The sequence below is a fragment of the Onychostruthus taczanowskii genome, unplaced genomic scaffold, assembly GCF_017590055.1.
Source record: "Onychostruthus taczanowskii isolate IOZ18803 unplaced genomic scaffold, ASM1759005v1 scaffold10, whole genome shotgun sequence".
Taxonomy (NCBI): Eukaryota; Metazoa; Chordata; class Aves; order Passeriformes; family Passeridae; genus Onychostruthus; species Onychostruthus taczanowskii.
In genome coordinates this window covers 11494211-11516097 of record NW_024496526.1, presented here as the reverse complement: position 1 = coordinate 11516097, position 21887 = coordinate 11494211, and the positions used below count along the sequence as shown (strand labels likewise).

General features: G+C 40.4%; 1 protein-coding gene across 1 annotated transcript in view; it reads left to right on the top strand.

Moving 5' to 3' along the window:
- Positions 1-21465, top strand: part of TMEM163 (transmembrane protein 163) — an 86754-nt gene extending 65289 nt beyond the window's left edge. Inside the window, exons 5-8 of the mRNA XM_041407413.1 lie at positions 1268-1364; positions 15110-15221; positions 18500-18641; positions 20297-21465. Of these exons, the coding sequence (XP_041263347.1) occupies positions 1268-1364; positions 15110-15221; positions 18500-18641; positions 20297-20357 (412 nt within the window). The 3' untranslated portion in view covers positions 20358-21465. The remainder of the gene's footprint in view (positions 1-1267; positions 1365-15109; positions 15222-18499; positions 18642-20296) is intronic.
- Positions 21466-21887: the final 422 nt, after the last annotated feature.

The following is a 21887-nucleotide window of genomic DNA, read 5'->3' as shown; positions in this document are numbered from 1 at the left end:
GATAAATCAATACACTCAAGAAGGCAAAAAACATGTATTTTTTTGCTTGAAGTACTATACTCATGAATTTTGCATGGCTGTGGATTCCAAAAGCCAGCTTATAAAGGAGAAGCTAGGCTAAATATGATAAATATGCTAAATATGACTACTGAATGCTTATTCAAACCTCAGACTGCATTTCTGTCTGCTATTAATACCCTTGTCACTGTTGTGATCATCTTCCTTTTCTTCTATCTACTTTAGCTATTTCTGGGTAAGTAGGTGGATGGGAATTCTTTTGCCACAGTAAAACTGAGCTGGAAAATAAGAGAAACAGATCAAGATTGCTGAAGCCATTGTGTATCTGCTGGCAAATTTGCCAAAAACTTGCAAAAATACAAGTGTTTTGCAAAGACTTGGATGTTTGGCAAGTCCACAGAGATAACCCCAAACTCTCTGATTTATGTGGGAATAAAATCCAGACAGTGGTCAGGGCATTCCCCAGGGAAAGTTTGTCTGTCTTCCCCAGAAGTGTGCAGGGAATAAAAGATGTGCTGAGGGAGAGGGAAGATGCATTCAGCAGGCATCCAGCAGTAGGTATTGCCACAGGAAGTGTGATCCATATTTTCCAGCTCACAGATTTTGGGCTGTGTTGGTTTAAGGCTGTTGGTGGGGGGGATAGAAAAGCTTGTCTTTCAGAGTGGCTGTCAGATGAAATGTCAGCATATCCTTGCAGGAAGTTCATGTATCTTATGTCAAGCAGTCACTGGCTCAGCAAGTGGCAAGTCAGCCAACAGCCAGCTTTTGTGGGCCAGTTCCTGAGTCACATCACACCTGACTGGGGAGGAAACAGCTGTTCCAGGTTCTGTTCTGCTACTGACCACGTTTACCAAATATCTCTGCTGGCTTGGTAAAGAGAATGGAGCTCCCTTCATTTTTTTCTAATGGGAGATCCTAGCAAAACAAACAAATACAGATAAAGGATCCTTCTCTAGAGGACTCTGTGATAAATCATCAGGAGCAGAAGTAGCAGGTCATTCTCTCTGAAACATCAGAGAATGGAACATCATCTGCTGTGCCCTGCCTTCTCATACATAATCCAGGTTTTAGGGATGGGAGAGGAACTGGATGTTTCATTCTGTTCTTTAATTTAAGCCTCTATCTTTAGCTCCTTAAGACATTTTTTTATTATTAATATTCTGGCACCCTCTGTTACCCTGGAAGAGTTGGCAACTTCAAATATGTTCTTAACATTTCTTTGTATTTTTTTTCTATTTTTTTCCCCCAGGGCTTGTGTTATCTTGGGTGTCATATTCCTGCTGTCATCAATATGTATTGTGATCAAAGCCATCCATGATCTTGCGAAGAGGGTGCTTCCAGAAGTGGTAAGGTGATTCCTGTTCTTTTAAATGTTCCCTTTATTCCCTGCCCTACCAGTGGGACTGAGAATTGCCAGTGTCTCCTTCCAACAGCCCCACTGAACCCTGTGGAGCTCTAGCAGGTGCCTTTCCTGCCTGGCTCACATACTGGCCCTGCACTTCCAGCAGTATTTTTTATTTATGTGATGGAGTTTAATTATGGGTTTTTTATAGGTTTGACCCCAAATCTCTCTCAGCATAACCACTTAAAGCTTCTACACAGGACTGTGGGAGTTCACTTACAGAGAGGAGGCCTCTCTGGGTTTAATGAATGTACTAGAATTTTATGAGATGAATGTTTCCACAGTTTATTACTCCAGTGGCTTCAGTATTTTATTTTCAGTGTGGAAAAAAAATATTTTTGATTATATGTTAATGTCTTCCTGCTCTTGCCTCCAACTCCAGAGCCATGTACATGTAGCAGGGATGAAACAGGTGAGGGGAGCATGCTGGATGAAAGAGCTGACTTTTAGACTGACTCACCATGGAGCATCACAAGGGCTTTTTTCCTGCTCTCTGCTTTCTTTTGGCTGTGAAAGCAGCCCCTACCTGGCCTGTGGAGCAGCTCTCCCCTGTGGCCTTTCTCTCAGCTCTGCTCTGGCCTGTGCTGCTTGCTTCCTTTCAGTACTGGCTATTAACTTCTACTCATCTTAACGAGCTGCTCACTGGGAAAACCATTTGGCAGTGGTTCCACTCCCACAAGACTCTTCCTAATGTGCTCAGACAAAAGGAGGCTTCAGTTCAGTTGTTGTGTGCACAGCCTGACTCAGAGCTTTGTCTTCAACCTTTGTGAAGTTTGGTCTGGTTGCGTGCTCAGCCTCTCACCTTGAGGATTCACCCTGCCAAGTGCCATTCTCAATACAGCACCACACAGAAACCAAAACTCCTTCTTTTCAACCAGGAGATGGAGGCAGAGCTGGAAAGTCAAAAAGCCAGAATGGAATTCCATCTGTTACCCACTGTTAGCAGTGCAGATGACCAGCTGGGTCTTGTGTTCTCATGGAAACTTGCAAGGAGCTGGGCAATTCCAGAAGCTTGTTTTCAGTAGTTTATGGAAACCTGGGTGAAGATGAGCAGCACAGCCCATAGTTAGCACGTTACTGAATTGCAGCCAGGTGCATTGTTTGACTGCAGGTGATTCATGTTCTCTTTGCATTTTGCTTGCCCTCTTTTCCAGTCTTCATACTTTCCTGCCTCCTCAGCTTTGCCAGCATTACAGCACATGGAGTTCACCAACCTGGTTCTGTCAAAATGATCTGGGTTAGCTTAAACACTTTCAGGAGTTGGTTCTTAAACCCAATCAAAACATTTTGACAGAACTGGGTTGGGGAATGAGCATGGGGCATGTCCAGTGAGGCTGAAGATGAGGCAGGTGAGGGTGAGGGGAGACCCTGCTGTGGTGGTCATCTGAGGAACAACTGCTTGACTTGTCTGTAGCCAAACAGTGCAAACTGGCTACAGCTTGACTCCTGTTTAGTGAGCAACTGAAATATATAGTCCTGACTCAGTGTAGGAGAAAGGAAAAGGGAGGTTACTACCATAAATAAAACACTCATTTTGGTGAATTTTTGATAGTGTATATCAGGTTAACTTGGAAGTCTCAGTCTAATTCATTGTGGGCAAATGCTCTAATAATTCTATCAGTATGAACAAAAGTTTAAAAGTTGTGTCATCTCTATCTCACTCTTTCATCATTACAAGTTCAGCCTACAAGAGAGGGCTCTATTTCTAACATGGAGATGTCTCATATTTAGATTGTAAACATTTTTTTATTACTTGCATTTTATGATTTTTATTATTTTTATGATATTGTACTTCCTCATTTTTAATGTTTTTAAATGCAGTCACAGTAGGAAAAGGTATAGAATCAGACCTATAAATATGGGTGGATAATCTTCCTCCTGTGACTGTTCTCACTCATCTAGGCACTCGAGTACTACCAAAACTTTGAAGGATGTATCTGGCAAGGCATGGACTCTGGATGACTGGTGGCAGGGTAAAAGCCACATGCACACACACCTAAAGGATTTTCATACCTGGCAATTCTGCCTGGAATGTAGGATGGAGCATGGGATGACAAGAGATGGTACTTTTGTTCAATTCCTCTTAAATGACATGGCAAGGATTTTAATTTCAAAGCCTTTCAGTACATCTCCCTGTGGGAAACTTATTCAGCAAGGGTTGTGTGACAGGTGAAATATCTCTGTGCAAACTCAGAATAACAATGAAAACTGGGAAGGCTCAGAGTTCCACCCCTGCTGCAAGTCATGGCCAGTGAGGTATAATGCCTAGGGGTTGCCAACATTAAAAATAACTGGGAGAAGAGGATGTTGTTGAATAGGAACCTTTCCAGTTGCCCTAGCTGTGCCTGACTGTGATGTTGATTTTCAGGTTGCTTGTTTCTCCCTTAGCTGCTCTAAGCAGAAATTGTTGTTCTTCTCAGTTGTTTGGGTCTTTGTTGACTGATTGTGCTCCCAGCAAAGCTGCACCTGCCCAGGCCATCATCAGCATCTGAGCAGAGGGGCAATCTGCTCAAATTTCATCAGTAGGAGGCAGAAGTTTCTGTCTCTGCTCCTTTATTCAGGGTGCTGTCTTGTACTCCTTGGACCACTAATTGCTAATGATAGTAATTTCTGTAGTATCTTACCATGTAATTTGGTTTTAATGTATGGCTATATATCATGTATATAACAGGAACAATGTTTTCTGTTAATAGTTTTTTGCATAGCAGTAAAGTAACTAGTTCTGCATCAAAATAGTGACCTGAAATATTTTCTGCTGGTGATAACTGTGTTACTGGGATTTGATATTGACTTGCTATTCTGAGAGCAGGGAATTGTCCTCATGGTGTGAGCAAGAACAGAGCGTTAAGACCAAGGAAAGGTACTGTTACTCCACCAGTGCCCCAAACTGGTATAAAACTGAAGTGAAGAGCTTGGCACTAAATTAAGAGGTTCTGTGCCTCAACAGAAGTTTCACATGTGAGTCAGAGTCCCATGATTTTTTGGTACAGTTTACATCCTTATTGCTCTTTATTGCAGCAAAGGTCATTGAAGATGTGGGTAATTTTTAAAGAGTCTTGTGAAATTTTAGCTGTGTGACTTTAATCTTAAGGGAGATAATGTGGGAAAAACCCAACTGGAAAATGTTGCTCTTGGTGTTCAGATGCTGAACACAAAGTTGGTAGTCAGCCCTGAGAATGGAGATGGTTTGGAATGCACTGCTCTACGTGGGGGATTCAAGATTAACCTAATGATAATAATAATGCAAAGCAACATGACTGACTGCATTTTCTCAGAGCTATAAAGTCTCTTTTTATGTCTTTACTTTATGTCAGGAACTTTTTCTCTGAGTTCATTTTAAGATTAACCTAATGATAATAATAATGCAAAGCAACATGACTGACTGCATTTTCTCAGAGCTATAAAGTCTCTTTTTATGTCTTTTATTTCTGGTAAAATTCAGGAACTTTTTCTCTAAGTTCATTTTAACTTGCAGAAGTTTTGGAGAAAATAATAATAATAATAATATGATATGATGTGGACAAGTTTAATTTTAGAAATAAAACAGACTGGGTAGTTAAGTATCTGCTTGCTAATGGTATAATCATTTTAACTTGCAGAAGTTTTGGAGAAAATAATAATAATAATATGATATGGACAAGTTTCATTTTAGAAATAAAACAGACTGGGTACTTAAGTATCTGCTTGCTAATGGTATAGAACTATGACTAAAAGCCTAAAAGCAGAGTCAGTAACTTTTGAATAATTCTGGATCAATTATAGGAAGTTCATTGTATTTCCTGTTGCATATGAGGTACACTGGTTATGCGTCTGTCAGTTCTTAATATGCACGTAGCAAAACATTTTCTTGGAAAGATTTTGTGAATTATTTGATGTAGAGGTTCTGTTGTCCGTAAAGTGAATCTTGAAAGAAATGCTTTAATGAAAATACTAGCAATAAGAGAAAATATAAAAATCATGTGATTAAGAATTAATTTTAAGTATTTTCCAAATATTTTGAACAGATATTCTTTTACTTATATGGACACTTAGAAACAGGAGCCTTCTCTATTGTTGTCATTTCACATGATGATTTCAGGTGCAGGTCTGGCTATCAGAACAATTCAGAGGACCAGGAGATAATGAGAGTTTCACTGCACATTAATGGCATTTGCACCTTGACTTCCCCATTCTGCAGGGGGCTTAAATGCCCACAGATTCTTAGGCTGCAGAGAGGTACTGCTCAGTTTACAGGGCAGGAGCTCATGGTTAGCTTAGTCAGGCATTTTCCAGTCACCCATTTGAATTCTCTTTTCTTCCATGCTGAATGTAATTTTGTTGAAGTCCTGTGAATGACAGTACTCCTGATCTGCACCGGCACAGGAGGGAGGACAATTAGAGCTCCTGACTTTCTGTATTTCTTAATATTGCTTCTGCCTTCCTCTTCTGCTTCATGTTTCTTTTACCTCTTGCTGTGTCTCAGTAGGCAGTGTTATGTCACAGCACAGGCTTTCAGCACAGGCAGTGATTTTGTAATTCTTTTGAATGCCTCAAAACCTTGGGAAACACAGAAACAGTGGATTTCTCCCCTTGGTTCCCTAGCTTGATATGCTGAGGACTGTAGTTAACTTTGGCATAGCCTGTAGGGCAAGATATGAATGACTAGGTAGATCAATTAGTTTAAAATAACTTGGATGAGTTTAATGAGAAGTGTTTGTCTGGAATTTTGACTTTGTAGTGTGTGTGTTTCCTACATACCACAGCAACCATGGCCCTACTGGCCCAAAAGGCCCAAATTTGGTTTTCAGTGACTTTCTTCATGCCTTTCTTTTTAATTTTATCTCCAGCTTTAGATGAAGAAGCCTGGAGAGCCCACAGAATTCAAAGGATAAGGGTCACCAGGGATTTATGCAATATGTTCACTTTTGCAAATTACTGTTTAGCACTGAATTGATATTTTTAGAGAACTTTAACTGTAGGTTTAATTTCCTGCAGTTAGCAGCAAGCCCAGAAATTCTCATTATTAGGTAAACTTAAGGTTTTCCCTTTGCATGGACTTTATATTTATATTTTAATTAAAAAGAAGCCTGCCCTGAAAAATGATATTCTGTGTCAGGAGAGCTGGCCAGACAATTAATTATACACTTACTATATAATTCTGTATTTTTATTAATTATACATCTCTTAACTGTGCAGAAAAGTTCATTTTCAAGCAACTGAGATGTAATAATAATAATCCTCGGGGTTCAAAACACAATCCCTTGTGCCAGAGTTTTTTGGTATTTGTGATGTAGAGCAGTGTTTTTCAACAGTGATCCATAGAATGGTGTATGTATTGAAATGAATTATTTAATGAAGTCATGAATATCAGGGGTGATGATAAGGTAGATATAGGAGAAATATTCAGGAGACTGAAGGGATGTGTTTGTCCAAGAGGGCTGGAAAATGCCAGTATTGAATATGGGCAGTGAGAAGTGGATTGGATCTTTCTCCCACAGTTTTGAAGATTTTTACGTTACCCTTTGTGAGCATTAAAAAACATATGATGGGTGTCTGATTTTTGGAGAGAGGAGTAAATGAGGAGAACAGAGATTTCCTATCCCTTTCAGAGGGGGTTTGTCTGCCAGGTAACCTCACCTTGGATTTGTAGAGATGCTTCCTTTTCCTTTGGAGGCAAATTTGGGTGTGGGAGTGGAGACAATTTTTGCCAGCACGTACGTGCCAGGCGCTTTGTCGAGCTGTGACCTCCATTCTCACTTGCCTGAAAAGATTTTTAATTAAAGCTTCCTGGTTTTGAGAATTTAGAGATGTGATAACATTTTCCACTTGCCTTGGAGCACATTTGGAGGGGAATCTTATTGTTTCTCTCCTACTTTTGTATCTCTAGAATGCTTCAGATTTGGGTAGGATTCCTGTACAGGAGCTGTTCAGAGTCACACCCTGCCCCCAAGATTTCCAGGATCTTTCAGTGCCACTATCAAACCCAAAAAAATAAAAAAGGAAAGATTACAAAACCCAAAGAGACCAAATTTTATACAGGGGAGAGAGATGTGCCATCGATGTGTGGGCACATTACAGCTGAAAATTCCAGTTCTTTCTATGTTGTCCCATTTTTTATGTAGCTGGAAATTTTTTATTTAGCTGGGAATATTTATTCTGTATGGGCCTGCTTCAACATGACATGCTGCAGTTATTATTTCAGTTTCATATCATTGATCCCTAAGGAAATATTTTTCACCAGCCAGATCTTTGAATTTTTTTCCCCTCTCCCTTTTTTCTTTTTTTTTCCCCATTGTTCCAGCACTTGCTGAAAGTATTAGATGAAGTAGGCCAGCTGCTCTTCTTTCTGGAGTGTTTGACATGAAAATTTCTGATAATTTTAGCTCTTATTCAATACACCTGAATTAAAAAGCTAGTCAGTAATTGACATTTGGAAGAGAAAGTCTTCATTTTTGTTTACCCTTCAGGTTAATTTTAAATTAATATTTCTCATGTAATTTAATTTTTTTTCCTACAATGATGAGTGTTGAACCTAAAATAGAATCATTTCTTGTTGGCTCAGAAATAATTTACTGAGGCTCCTTTTCCCCTAGCTGTGAGATTGAGAATATTTCCCTTATTGTTACTTTCAGCATTTGTTCTCCAACCTGTGTTAGCCATAGTAAGATAATTCCCAATAGGGGAAGGAATTACCATTCCTTTATTGATGTTTCAGAGAGCAATATCCACAGCCAATGCTGTCCCTGAGGATTCGATACACACACATTTCACTGCAAATAAGAAGGAACAGTGATTTTGCATACTGTTGATGACATGCTTGGATTTCTGTGTAAATTTTACTGATTTTTGACATTTTATTAATATATTGAGAAAGGAATTTAAAAATCCTTGAGTGTAGGTTTTGAGCATTGCTTTGTGTTTGCATTTGCTGCTTGCCAGCTCTGTGATAAAAACCCCTTCATCATTTGCCCCTCTCCTTCATCATGTCAATTACTAGATATTTTTGGATAGTGCAAATATAATTTAGACATGAATGATGTGCTTTATTTTGACCATTGCCACAAAAAACTCACAGACTTTTTCTTGTTTCTTGAAGAAGGCTCAAAAAGCCCAACCCAACCACACTGAGAAAGGCTGTTTTAATTTCACCTGGGGTTGTAAATCAATATCCATTTACTATTCAGTTACTGCTTGCATTTCCCTGGGTAATAGTATAACACATGTAATGTCAATGCAGTTTGGCATTTGTCCTCATTAGTATGGCAAAGGACACTTTTTTGCAAGAGTAAGCAAGCATCATGCAATATTTGTGACATTTCCTGCAGGACAAAGGAAAGAGGTAATCAGTTTGTGTATGAAGGATGTGCAGCCCGTCTCATGTGGTGCCTCCAATGCTTTTACAAATGAAATCTCGTGAAAAATTAGGCCATATGTTATTCTATTGTGTGTTATTGATTACAGCTGAAAAAGGAAGGTAGGGGTGGCACAGTGTAGCTTTGTGAGTTCTAATTGATTTATTGGTTTAATAGTTTAAAATAAATACATCATAAACATATATTCAACAATGTCAGCAGTTGAATTATAGGTCAGTAGCAACATAACAAATAGCACTTATGATTATATACACATATGTCTTTATACACATTTCCCTATACATTTATGAACCTCATATATAATTTAGTGCTTGCCATTTAAAATCAGAATATCATATACATTAATTATACATTAGAATCCTGCTTTATAATTGTTATTTCTATGTATGGCTTGGAGTTTGGCCTAAGATACATGTTCTTCTTGCAGATTGTTGAGAATTTGAATTGAAGAGTAAGCCAGGGTTTGGACAAATGAACAGCTGCACATCATTCTTTGCTTAGATGAAAAGCCTCATTTCCAGATTTTACCAGAAAGAGATTTTTCCAGATTTTATAAGAAAGAAAAATCTTTCTGGCTGCTCCCCACTTGGTGGGTGATGTGGAATGCATTGCTGGTCTCAGCTTCCTGCTCATTGGAAAAACCAGTCTCGCTCTTCTGAGGGTGGACAAACACAATTTTAATTTGTGTTTCATGACTTTGGTGTTTAAACAATGTGGATGAATTCTGTGAGGACGGGAAGCATGACTGATCTAATAGTTAAGCAGACCCTTTGCAGGAGTCCTAAGGTCACCTACGAGGGTTCTCTGCAACTCCCAGTCCCTCAGCTCCCAGATCCCATGCCTTGCCATGGCATCCAGCACACCCTGTCTTTGTTATCTGCTTCTTGAAAAAGCATTCTGTGCTGTGGGATTGCTTTGTCACACCAAAGACTAGTTTAAACATTCATAAGATTTTTTTTTTTTTTTGTACTAATAATAGATCTTTGTATCTCCGTGTGAAGAGACTGTCTGCTGCTTGAGTCAGAGACTGGGCTGTTGGTTTGTTTTCTGACAGTGAAGTGCAATTAGAACTCATCCCTTTTGAAGCTTGCTAGTGAGAGAGACCCTCTGGCTTCCCAGGAGCTCCCTTTAGACTGATTACATAAACTATTTATTACTTGGGAGAAAGTGTGAGAGAGATTTGGACTTTTTTTTTTTTTTTTGAATGTTTGTATTAGAAACTTTCCTGTTGCTCTCTATATAGTAACATAATCCTTCAGGGGAAGAAGAGGAGTCCTTTTTCACTGAATAACATACTCTGCAGAGGGGCTTTTAGTGATCCCAGTGTGCCCAGATGACTTGGCAGCTGCTGGGGGAGCTGCAGGAGCAGGAGGCTGTGGGAAGTGTGAAGGTAGGGATGGGGAGCAGAACCTGGCAGGTGCTGGGGAGGATGGTCACCAAGCACCTGGACTGAAGAAGGGTCATTGCTGGGATCCAGGAGACAGATGGTGAGTTGCAGAGATGGGCAAAATTAATATTTAACAACACAAACTCAGCTCAGTTTGGGCCAGCCCTGAGTTTGCTCCTGCCAACACCATCTGTAGCATTCCAGAAACACATCCCTACCTCCTCAACCAAGAGGAGCCAGGCTCAGCAGAGGAGAGGCAAAACACTGTGAGACACCAGCTTCTCTGGAAAGGGAAAAAATGGCAGGAAAAAGGCAGTACCAGTAATTCCCAGCTCCTGCAGGAGTGTGGAGGAACTTTTGGCTGGTTCAGAGAGGGCAGAGGAGTGGAAGGAAGCCTGCAGCTGTCGGGGTGGGACAAGCAGCTTGTTCTGGGATTGCAGTAGGATGAATGACCAAGGAAGGACAGAGCTTCCTCCCATACCAGTGAATGTCTTTTGACTCCACACTGTACAGTGCAGGTGAAATGAGAACATTTTTACATCTCAGAAGTGAAGTGACTGCAGCTAAAGGAGAATGGGGAGAGAGGAGCTGGTAGAAGTAATACATGAAACCAGGGCAAAGTTTTAGGGTCAGAATTAGCAATATGCGTTCTAGGGAAAGATTAGGAACACAAATCAGCTGCAACTTAATTACTAGGCTGGGTTAAAATATTTCTACCTAATAAGCTAAGCACTGAAGAATCCATTGTGAAGTTTTTTATTTTTTTACGTTCAATAATAGATTTAGGAAGAGATCCGAGTAGCAACATAAAAACCAACAAACTTTTTCTGAAGCCATAAGATTACTGCTGCTTTTGGTGAAATCCTTGAAAGCAGGGACAGAACTGTTGTGACAATTTTGCAACCCGCTCTTCTCAACTGCACAGCTGGGGACAATGCATTTGGACCAAGTGGAGGAAAGCTGCCTGCTGACTTCTATTATTCTTTTCTTAGGTAAAAGAGGAAAAGATTTTATTCCTAGGAAAGAAAGCATAAAACCACAGTATAAAACCTAGCATAAAATAAATCTTAAGTAGGCACATTGTAGCTGTTAAAGTGCTGTGTAATGAGAAGGCAGCCCAGGATGGGCACCTTGCTTTATGTACAGTGCTGGTCTATACATGAAGCCAGCTAATCAGATATAGGTGTCCTTTAATTAAGGGCTCATGTACAATGTAGTAGCAGTGAGGCAATATGATGAAAAGAAATGGGAAAGGAAGGTGCTTTATTTACCACACCAGGAAGCCTTTATCATATGGAAATGATCAGAATTTAAATTTTTATCATCTGTCACAATTTACTGGTGCTTTAATTAAAATAGCAGCAAGGGCAGGTAGGGTGAGCCTGGCTGGATGTGCTCCGTGCCCCTAATGACTGTCAGATGGGAAGGCGAGGGCTACCGGGAGGGCACGGCTGCGGGAAGATCCGCAGGGAGATGGTGCCAGATGGCCCGGCTTATTTTATTAATTTAGCTCTCCATTACGGCTTTTCTTGCCTTCATCTCTCCGAAGGATGAGTTCTTTTGACGGGAATCATTTCACAGCCTCGGGGTGACGTGTTTAACCCTCTGGAGCCCACAGCGCCTTTGTCGCCCGCTCAGCCCAGGACTCGGCCCACAGCAGCTTTCCCTCGGCTAATTCATAGAATCCTGCTGTCCTAAACCAGTTCCAGCTGCTTGGCACCAAAATAGTGCCAAGGCGATGCCCTGAGCTGTTTTTCTTCTCTTTCACCCTCACCTGCTCGGGCTGCCCGTGCTGCCGGGCATCGCTTTGGGGATGCTCTGGTACCCCCGCAAAACCTCCTTGGCAGCAGCAAACAGCCTCACCCTCCTTCTCCCAGCTCTGGGGCGCCTGCACACCCAGAAAGCACAGAGAAGTACTGAAAAAAGAGAGTTTTAAAGGGTTTTTCCTCTTGTGTTTGTGCTGACAGCCGCGCTCGGTTCGTGCGGGATCTGCCGCCTCCCGGTGGCTCCTGCGGGAGCTGCCACGGCAGGAGCGGCTGGCTTTGGGGGTGTCTGCAGATTTTGGGGGGCGTTTACACATTTTGGGTGTTCTTTTAGAGATTTTGGGTGTTGTTTAGAGGTTTGGGTGTTGTTTAGAGATTTTTGGGAATTGTTCAGAGATAAAACCGGGAATACCACCTTCACAAAAGCTGTTTGGTACAGCCAAAAGTGTCTGGATTCAGAGCAGGCTTTTTTAATTTCTTCCCTTTCTTGCGTTCACAGTGATAACGAAGCAGCTTTGATTTGTTTGGTCTTTTATCAGTGGTTAGTATTAGTGATTAGTAGTTAGTGATTAGTATTGGCAGCAAAATGAGCTTGTCACATGTGATTCAGTGGAAAAAAAAAAAAAAAAAAAAAAAAGGGAAAACATAAATAATTTCCAGATCCTGAATATGTGTTCTCTGTAAAAAAGCCTGTTCAGAAATTCATGGCTTCATTCAGAAATCCGTATTATGTTCAGATCATTCTTGGATTCCAGCAGAGTAGCTAGACTCATTTTGATCATGACTGTATAGCAGAACAAATAGCAAGATGCATTTCCACATACTGTGGTCTTAGTGACATGTACAGGAAAAATACTGAATTCACCCCAAAAATTTGTGACATGCCATAACAAGAAAAAAACCCAAGAAAAAAACTCTGAATAAAGCACTATGAAGAGGATGAAACCTGATGTGATAGCACAGGGAATAAGGCATTGCATTTTCACAATCAATAACTGGAATTTTGAACATCTCTGGAACAATTTTCAAAATACCTTGTGTTGTGATCCATAGATTTTTTCCAAACAATGTCAATTAGTAATGGCTTTCCAGTGCATTCCCAAGGATTTCACAGGGGTAGGAAAACTGCTTTTCATCATCCCAAGGCTGACAGTGACACAACTGTCCACAGCAAAGTGATTTATTCTGTTACCTCTGCTGGCCTGCAGTGTCCAGCTCTGTGTTGGGAACAAAGCCTGTGCTGCATTGGGAGGGAAGACAAAGATAAGAGGTAGGGATGTCTGGGAGGAATCAGAGACTCTTTGGAGGGTCTGTGGGGTGATGGGGAAACAAGGGAACTCATGTAATCCTCGTGCCAAGTGGGACAAGAGAGAAATGTTGTGGAGCACAGCATTCTGCTTCAAATTATTCTGAAGCCTTATACTTACACTGTATATTAAATATTAGGTTCAATATTAGATTAGATTAAGCAATCAGAACTGTTAGGCTATCAAAATGAAGTTTTCGGGCACTGAAAATACACATTTTTGAGAAAGATGCGTAAAAATTAGAGGCATAGTTTTGACAAGGATCTCAAATTTTGAATATTTTTTGCAAAGCTTGTCCAGACTTTTGAAGCTTTGTTGTCATTTCAGACTTTCTGAGAGCTCCCAACTTTCCTTGTTAGATTGACAGTAACCAAATATTGCCAGTATTTCCTTAGTCCTTCCCTGGCACTCAGAAATTGCCTGGATATTTTTCAGTTGTTCTGTTAAAATAACCTTATGGATGCTTTTTATCCTACCTTTACCCAGTACTCGAGTTCTGTGTTCTCATTGCTTCTATTTTACCCTCTTTCCCTCAGTACATTTTGTCTTAATATTGTTAATATTGTACCATGTCTAGAGAGAAAATGAGCTCATGATGTGAGTGAAGTAGAAATTATATGACATACAAAATGTTATAAAAAATATTGAATGATTTATTTAGAGAAATGAGTACATTATATCAGTAATCTAATTCTCAGTATCTTCCTAAGCAGCTTTCAAAACTATTTTTTGATTTTTTTGGGTATCAAATTGCTGCTAAAATAATGAAAATGGATGGAGCTGCTGATGAATCATCATGACAATGTTTGGTACCAACGGGGACTTTTGCCAGAGTGTTTTCATCAGGAACAGGGTCCCAGTGGCACTGGCCCACTTAGACCTGCAGATACAAATTAAAAAAGAATTCTTGCTATTTCCTTCACTTGTAGTGGTGTTGCAACAGCTTGAATTAAAGCTTCTATCAAGAGTAATAAATGAATGTAACTCGAAGCTCTGTGGTCAGGCGGCAGCTGAGAGCTCTGGGTTTTTCTGCAGCCCGTGGGCTGATGTATCTCACACAGGGACCCCTTTGGGCACCTTATTGCAGCTTCCAGCACCCAGCAGTGTCCTCCAGCCCAGCCACACACAAACCAGCCAGCAGCAAGGGCTGGGGGCTCCTGGTGGCCTTTAGAGAATGGTGTTAGACAATAATAACTAACTCTTCTTTGCCCTGCCCTGACACACAGCTCTCTCCTGAGGGAGCCTGGGGAGCACATCTTTCACGTGCAAATTAAGCAGTGGGAATGCTTCTGTGAATTGGAAGTCCCTGAAAAAAAAATGTTTTCTATGAAAGAGCTAAACTTTACTTTGCACATCAGCATCGGAAGTTTTATGGATGTAGCTTGAACCAGGCTTCTGAAAAAGGAAATGAAACAAAATCAAAAGCAAGCCCAGAATCAGAAACAGCATTAAATGGTTATTTCTTACACCAAGAATCAATATTGCTCTGGTAAGTGGGATTGTATTGTCAAGCCTTCCTCCTGCCTGTGGGGACTTCATTAGTGCTGGCATTAGGCATTGGATGACCTGGCAGTCTGCACTCAGCCCCACAGGTAAATATAATCTCCTGACTCTGAGGAGGCTGGGTCAACTCACAGTTTGTTGATTGGAACTGTCATTAATTATGGCTGCAAAAGCAATTGCAGGTGGCAATACAAGCAAAATAAGCACCAGCTGTTGTGGAAGTCATAAGGTAGGAAATCTTGGTCTCAGGTTGTGTTTCTCAGTAGCACAAACAATTGCACAGTAATTAGTAGCATTTTTCATTAATAGGTGGGACATGACCAGAAGACATACTAATGTCTGACATATTTTTTTTCTTTTTTTTTTTATTTCCCCAGGATGATTTTCTGTACAGTGTCTCTGTTCTAAGTGGAATCCTTTGCACAGTCTTGGCAGTAATCAAATTTATGCTGGGAAAGGTCCTTACAAGCAGAGCACTGATAACTGATGGTGAGTGTGACATTGATCCTCTGCTTTTATAGACTCTTCCAGGGACCCCTGCATGCTGAGAGCTGTGAAAGAGCATTGAAATAAGGCAGCCACTGAGAAATGGGAAAAACCAGACCCAAACCCTAGAACAGTCTGTGGTACCACTGGCCTCTAGCACAGATAGCTCAGCTGAAATGGAATGCCTGGTGGAAGCCAAGCAGTGAATGTGTGGATAGTAAGCAATAATAGAGTTAGAGTAGAAAATGGATTAGGGGTGTATCACTCAGAGGTTGGGTTGCAGCAGGGGGATATGACACCAATTCAGAGAGCTTTGGTTAAATCACCTCCATCCTCACTGCCAGTGCCTGGTAAAATCCTGAAAGCTCAAATGAAGCTCAAAGTCTGCTGCAGAAACACTGCCTGCCTTGAGCAGGGATCAGCACCAGCACCCACAGTGCATCATCCCTTTGGTGTCATTTGTCACCACAGTGCTTTTCCCTGCCACTCAGCAGAGCTGCTGGGGCAGGGCAGGTGTGAGACAAAAGCCCTCCCTGCCCTGCACTCCTCTGGGGTTTGGCACAGGGTGAATCTCCTCCACTGCATCCTGGAGCACCTCACTGCCACCACTCCATCAGCCCAGCACCTGACTGCTTCTGGTTTTAAAGGCAGGTTTAAAATCATGCTTTATAAATGGGTCCAGATATTCCTCTTACTGGCAGGGCTCAGGCTCCTGAATCCTCAGAAATCCCAGGGATCTGCCTTTCACACGGGTGAGGCCACAGTGATGGCAGAAGTTTCACAGCCCCCTACAAATCTCTCCAGTTTTATCTGCCAGGGCAGTGTGAAATACTCAGTAAACAAACACTGGAGGGTGTTCATGATTCATAGGTTGTGGTACCTAAATTATTTTACTCTTTGCTACAGGTTTCACTTTAAGGAGATTCAATTCTCAGCTTACTCTAGAGATACATAAATTTTGCTTTATTTTAAGCAAATTAAACATACTTAATTTTTTTCTGGATGATGTGTGATAGCACACATTATGTGTATCTCTATCATCCCACTTATATAAATTCTTCATGAGTATTTATATTTTAAATCTGAAAGAAGCAAAAAAAGCATCAGAATAGCAGTGAGGGGGTTACAACTAAGCTATTGCTTAAGTGTATTTGGGATTCTCTCCCAGCAGACTTCCAGCTCAGACATCTTACTCTTTCCAATGGGCTCTGCCACTTTAGACATTTGAAAACAAAAATCTCTCCAACCTGCAGAAAGGATTCTGGAAAGGATGCTGGGAACTGCAGCCCAGTGAGTCTGACTTCCTTCACTGCCAGGGTGGAACTGGGACACGTTGGCCATTTCAGAGCTGTGCCTAGGCAGGCAAATGAGGGACCCTCCCTTCAGAAAAATGTAGCTTAGTTTTGAAACAGAGCAGTTTATTCAGCCAAAATATTAACTGAAAATTCCTAAACAACTCCAGCTCTGAATTGTTCTCCTGTATGACAGAGAAATCTCTTTCCCCATAATTACATCCTCGTGCTAATGATACTGCTTCTGAGCTGGAAACTGCTCATTCTTTGATTAAAAAAATTAGGGAAAAAAGTATACAATTACCTCAGCCTGGTTTTTATCTCTCTTCTCCCCTTTAGAACTACTTTAGAAAATGTAGGAGGCTGATTTTAACATGTGTGGTTAAATATCTGCTTTCACAAGATATATTTACATATGTACTTGATTTATTAATGATCAGGAAGAGACAATGTGATTCAGCAGCTGAGACAGATTTAGCAGTCCCTTGCTTATCTTTTTTTAGTGTTTTCTGTTTCCTGCTAATTTACCTCCTGTGATTCCTGGCTCCAGACCAACAAACTGTTTTGAGTAAAAGGAGCATGAATTTTTCTTCTTAAAAAATAGATTTATTTTCAGAACAGCAAATTCTCTTTTATACATGTCAACCTCTATTAATTTTTGTTAATAATGCTTTTTTAGAGTAGGGCTTAACAGCAATGTCTCTTTAAATCCTGGGTGTATGAATCCTAATGAGGCAAAATGTCATTTGTACAGTGTGTTTACAGCAAAAGCTCTTGGCCTTTTGGGTAATAAAAATAGCCATTTCCTGCCTTGAATTTTGTGACATCCCAGAGGACAAGTCTGTGACAGTCAGTGATGTCAGCCAACTTTCCTGTAGGTTTTAGGTACCTGTTTCCTACCCAGATTTAGCCACCTGTTTTTTCCTGTGCTGGCCTTACACTCAGAACAGTGTCTGGATTAATACCTGCAGCCATTACATGATTTCCTGCCACATCAGCAAAGAAAGCTTTGCCTGAGTGAGAGTCAGGAAGGGAAAACAATTTCCTTTGCAAGTAGCTTTTAAATTATTTGGAACCATCAGCGAAGAATGGCATGAAAATGTTTCATTCTTTTGCATGGATCCATCGTGCTGATGGATTCTGAATTAAGCTGGAGCAGGGGAAGTAACATTAAAACTCTAATTATTAATTTATATTTTATATTCTTTATATCTATAGACAGTATACATAATTTCAACACGTGTTAGCAGTATAAATGAGTAAATAGACAAAGACTGGATGTGAAAGGTGTGGATCAAAGGACAGGCTCAGGAACAAGTGTCAGGTGGATCATTGTTGGCAGTCATGGGGAACTGCAAAAACCTGGCTAAGTCCTGTAAATAGCAGCTGGCTAGAGCTGACTCACCAAGCAATATAGAATATTTCAGGTTTGATCATTCATTTATTATCTAGGTTAAATAGTGTATGGATCTACCAAATTAATGTATTCTCAGTGACTTCTTTTTGTATAGAACAACTTTTGGGTTATTGTGGAAAAAAATCAGAAAAAGGGAATTTGGAGTTAAAAACCAGAACACAAGGAATGACTTATAAACCCCAAATCAATAATCAATCAAACAGGAGTTGAATGGAAAAGGGCATTAATTTTTCCAAAAGCTCTGTGAGAATTTTGAAGGGACAGTCTTGGAGAAAAAGAGAATGGGTTAAAAAGAAAAAAGGAATCTAAAAGGATGTTCATTAGAATTGTAAATAGTAGATAAGAAGCTACCGTGGTACATCTAAAGCATAAATAGAAGATATTACTAGGATTATCCTGTATGTCATCAGCAATGTCTGCAGCTCTGAGCAATAGTGCCAAGCATGTAAATAAATATATGGAATGGGATAAAAACTGCAAGAGAGGGTCTTTGACAGGGAAACTGTGCAAAACCATTTCCCTTTCCATGAGTTCCTGGCATTCATCCTTTAATTTTTTTCCCCCCCTTCTAGGTTTCAACTCTCTTGTAGGTGGAATAATGGGATTTTCCATCCTTCTTAGTGCAGAAGTGTTTAAACACAATTCTTCTGTCTGGTTCCTGGATGGCAGTATAGGAGTGTTAATTGGACTTACAATATCTGCCTATGGAATCAAGTGAGTATCTCCTGGGAGCAGGCAGGGCCCTGTGTCCTGGGCTGGCTCTGAGAGGTGGGAGGTCATAGCCTTTAAGAGTTTAGGTAATTCCAGTGCAATCAGTCCCTGGAATTTATTAGACTAGCAGCCAGTGCTGGAGCAGGATGTGTGGGAAGGGTTAGAAAAGGCTGTGTGCCCCACATCAGCTGGAAAGCAACCAGGACTTAAAAAGAAATCAGAATAATTTTAGATTTTTGTATACTTGAAATACAAAATCTGAAAAATAACCACAAATGATGGATAAAAACAGTCCTCCTTGCATTTATGGCACATTTCTGAGCACTGCTTTGCCTTTGGATTAAAGGAAAGGTGCCCAAGTTTTAAAGAGGGATCTTACTCTTGATTTCTGTCCCAGCCCTACCTTTGGCAACTTCTGAACTGAAGGTTCCTGCTCATGTTTCAGATGTTGTTTCTCTTGAATTTGAAGATGCTTTCTTGATTCACACCAGAAACAGAATAAAAAATCTAATGGAGGTCTGCCATGCCCTTCATTGCTACCACAATTTCCCTTGACTGCATGGAATCTAAACCAAATTTTAGACTTTATCCCTTGTGGCTTATCTGCCACAAAAGAAAGTGGGAGATGGAGCATCTTAGTTGGAATTATGCCCATTGAGAAGCAGCCCTTGGCCAGGCTGCATTTTTTTTTTAGCTGGAAGCTGTGTGGGTTTGGTTTTTTTTTTTTGTTTTTTTTTTTTATTTTTTTCCCCAACTTGGAAAATTCAATTAACTTTTTAATGGGGAGTTCCACTCTTAAATAGGTCGGTATAATCACAATTTCCACTGTAAAACTAACTGTTCTGGAAAACTGTAAAGGCTGTTACACCACCTGAGCTCTTTTTTATTCATGAATATTTAAATATTCAGGTCTGGGGCTGTCCTGTGCATGATCCTTTGTGTGGTGACTAGATCTGGCCTATTATCTATATTCTTAAATAAATAAAATCCTTTGTCTTCATTTCTTTAAATATATAAAATCTTTTTAATAGTGTCACCTGTTTTAGGGTATGCATAGCACTAAGCGTTCCCCCTTTTCTGTTTAAAAAATATATTTGAAAGTGCTATGTAGTGGATACTAGTGGTGTAACACACCCTATAGCTGTAAGAATTGTATTTAGTGAGGTATACAGCTGCTTCTGAAAGTACTGTTTACAAGACTAATTCAAAATTATCAAAGGAAACATCTCGTGTCTTTGTTAGTTTCACAGGCCACATCTTGGCACATGAGGAAAAATGCCACATTTTTGTGTTTGTAATGTCTTTAAAATATTTGATTCTTGATGTATTTGAGTAAAATTACGAGTTGTCATTCTAAGGGTCTCAGTGATGGCCCAAGGTGGATTTTTCTTTGAAGGATTATGAATAATCATTAAACTGAAAGTGCCAAAGTGTTACGTTGCCACTATTCAGAGTTATCACAAGGTATGTCCAGTCAGATATAAGGTGACAAAGTCTAGGTAAATATCATTATGAATACTGAGACTAACGTTTGCAAGGCTTTCTTCTACAAGCATATAGAACAGGTTAACTGTTGCTGTTTCCTTAGTAACCCTGCAAGCTGTAGAAGCGTCTTTGTGCCGGCTGTAGCCCAGCACAGCTTTGTGCTCTCCCTGCAGGCTGCTCATGGACATGGTGCCCCGGGTGAGGCAAACGCGCCACTACGAGATGTTCGAGTGAAGGCGCTGCCCTCCCCTGCAAGGACTGTAAAGCCACAGCGTCCTGCGGCTCGGCAATGCCAGCGGGCACTTATTCTCCTCAATATGCAGTTTGTTTCCCCGTGGTCTGTTTCTGTTGAAGTTTGTTTGAATGGGAAATCTCTCTGTAAATCTGGCATATTGTGCACACTGCTTGCGATTCAGCCAAACAGCGGCGTTTTGGTTGGTTTATTTTTTATTTCTTATTTATTTCCAGTATGCTATTGATTCCTGTGACAATAGAAAACATGCAGTTTGCAGCTTGAAGCCAGCTGCCATGTTGTATATTCCAGAGTGAAAGTGTTCTCAATGGTGTGGTAAGCCTGTGGGTAAAGAAGTGCCAGTTTCAGATTTGAGTTTTGGAATTTTTTTTTTCCCCTGGCCTGTATTTTCCCAAACACATGCTGTAACAGGAGTACAATCCTTGCTAACCTCTTCGACTAAGAGTATCTTACACAGAGTCTGGACACCAAGAGCTGTGTTGCTTAAAACACTTCAGTAGCTACTTCCACCCTCTTGTTGAAATAGACACCCAGAAAAAGCAGGTACTGCCCTTCCTGTGATCAGAGAGATACTGCATTTCAACCCCAAATTAACTGAAACGATACCTCTTCAACTTAAATTCTATTTTTTCTTAATGAGACACTGTTCATAGCTTTGCATGGACCAAACAAGCACACACAGTACTACTGTACAGACCAAAGCCAAAAAAGTCATGTAGGGAAGAGGAGCTGCTCAAGGAATGGGATTTTCATCTCCTATTTTACCATCTGCAGCTGTACCAGCGTGTGTGACGTTGTGGTTGCTCTGTAGTCTGACAACGGCACAGCAGTGGCTCAATCTCGTGGTGAGATACAGATCTATTTATTAGATTTAGATTGTCCTGTAAAGTGTTGCTCACTTTCCACCACACATCTTATATATTACTTAATAGCAGGTTAAATGATTGAAGAATCTTGATGTATAATCAATAAAACCGGTATCTATTTTATACAGTATCTGTAAGTAACATTTGAAAACTATTTCCAGAATGTATCATAGAACAAAGTCTTCCTGTATAGCAGCCTATTAAACTGGATTCTCTGGCTATAGCCATTTTCTCTTTATTTGATGTATTCCAGGTCGGTTTTCACAACAGAGAATCAGTGTTGTTGCTTCTGTTTATCACAGATGAATAAAAAATAGGACAGACCACTGTAGAGTTTGGAATAAGGCCATGGTAAGTGGGTGAGTAGCTAGAAATGCCCATTTCTAGTACATAACAATAGACTATAGATATGAGAGTAGATGTACAATTAGACTGATCAGTGAGGGATGTACAGTGGAGACGCTGGTTTTTTTTTTTTTTTCACAGGTGTGATGTTAAAATTGCATTTTCCATCGTCTGGGACTTGACCAGGTCCTTAAGGATCTCTAGTAAAAGCCCATTAAAAGCCCACTCCCACTGATATGTGTTGGAAGAGACCCCACCCAGGGCTTTCCCTGACCTGGCAGTACCCATATGAGAGTGACA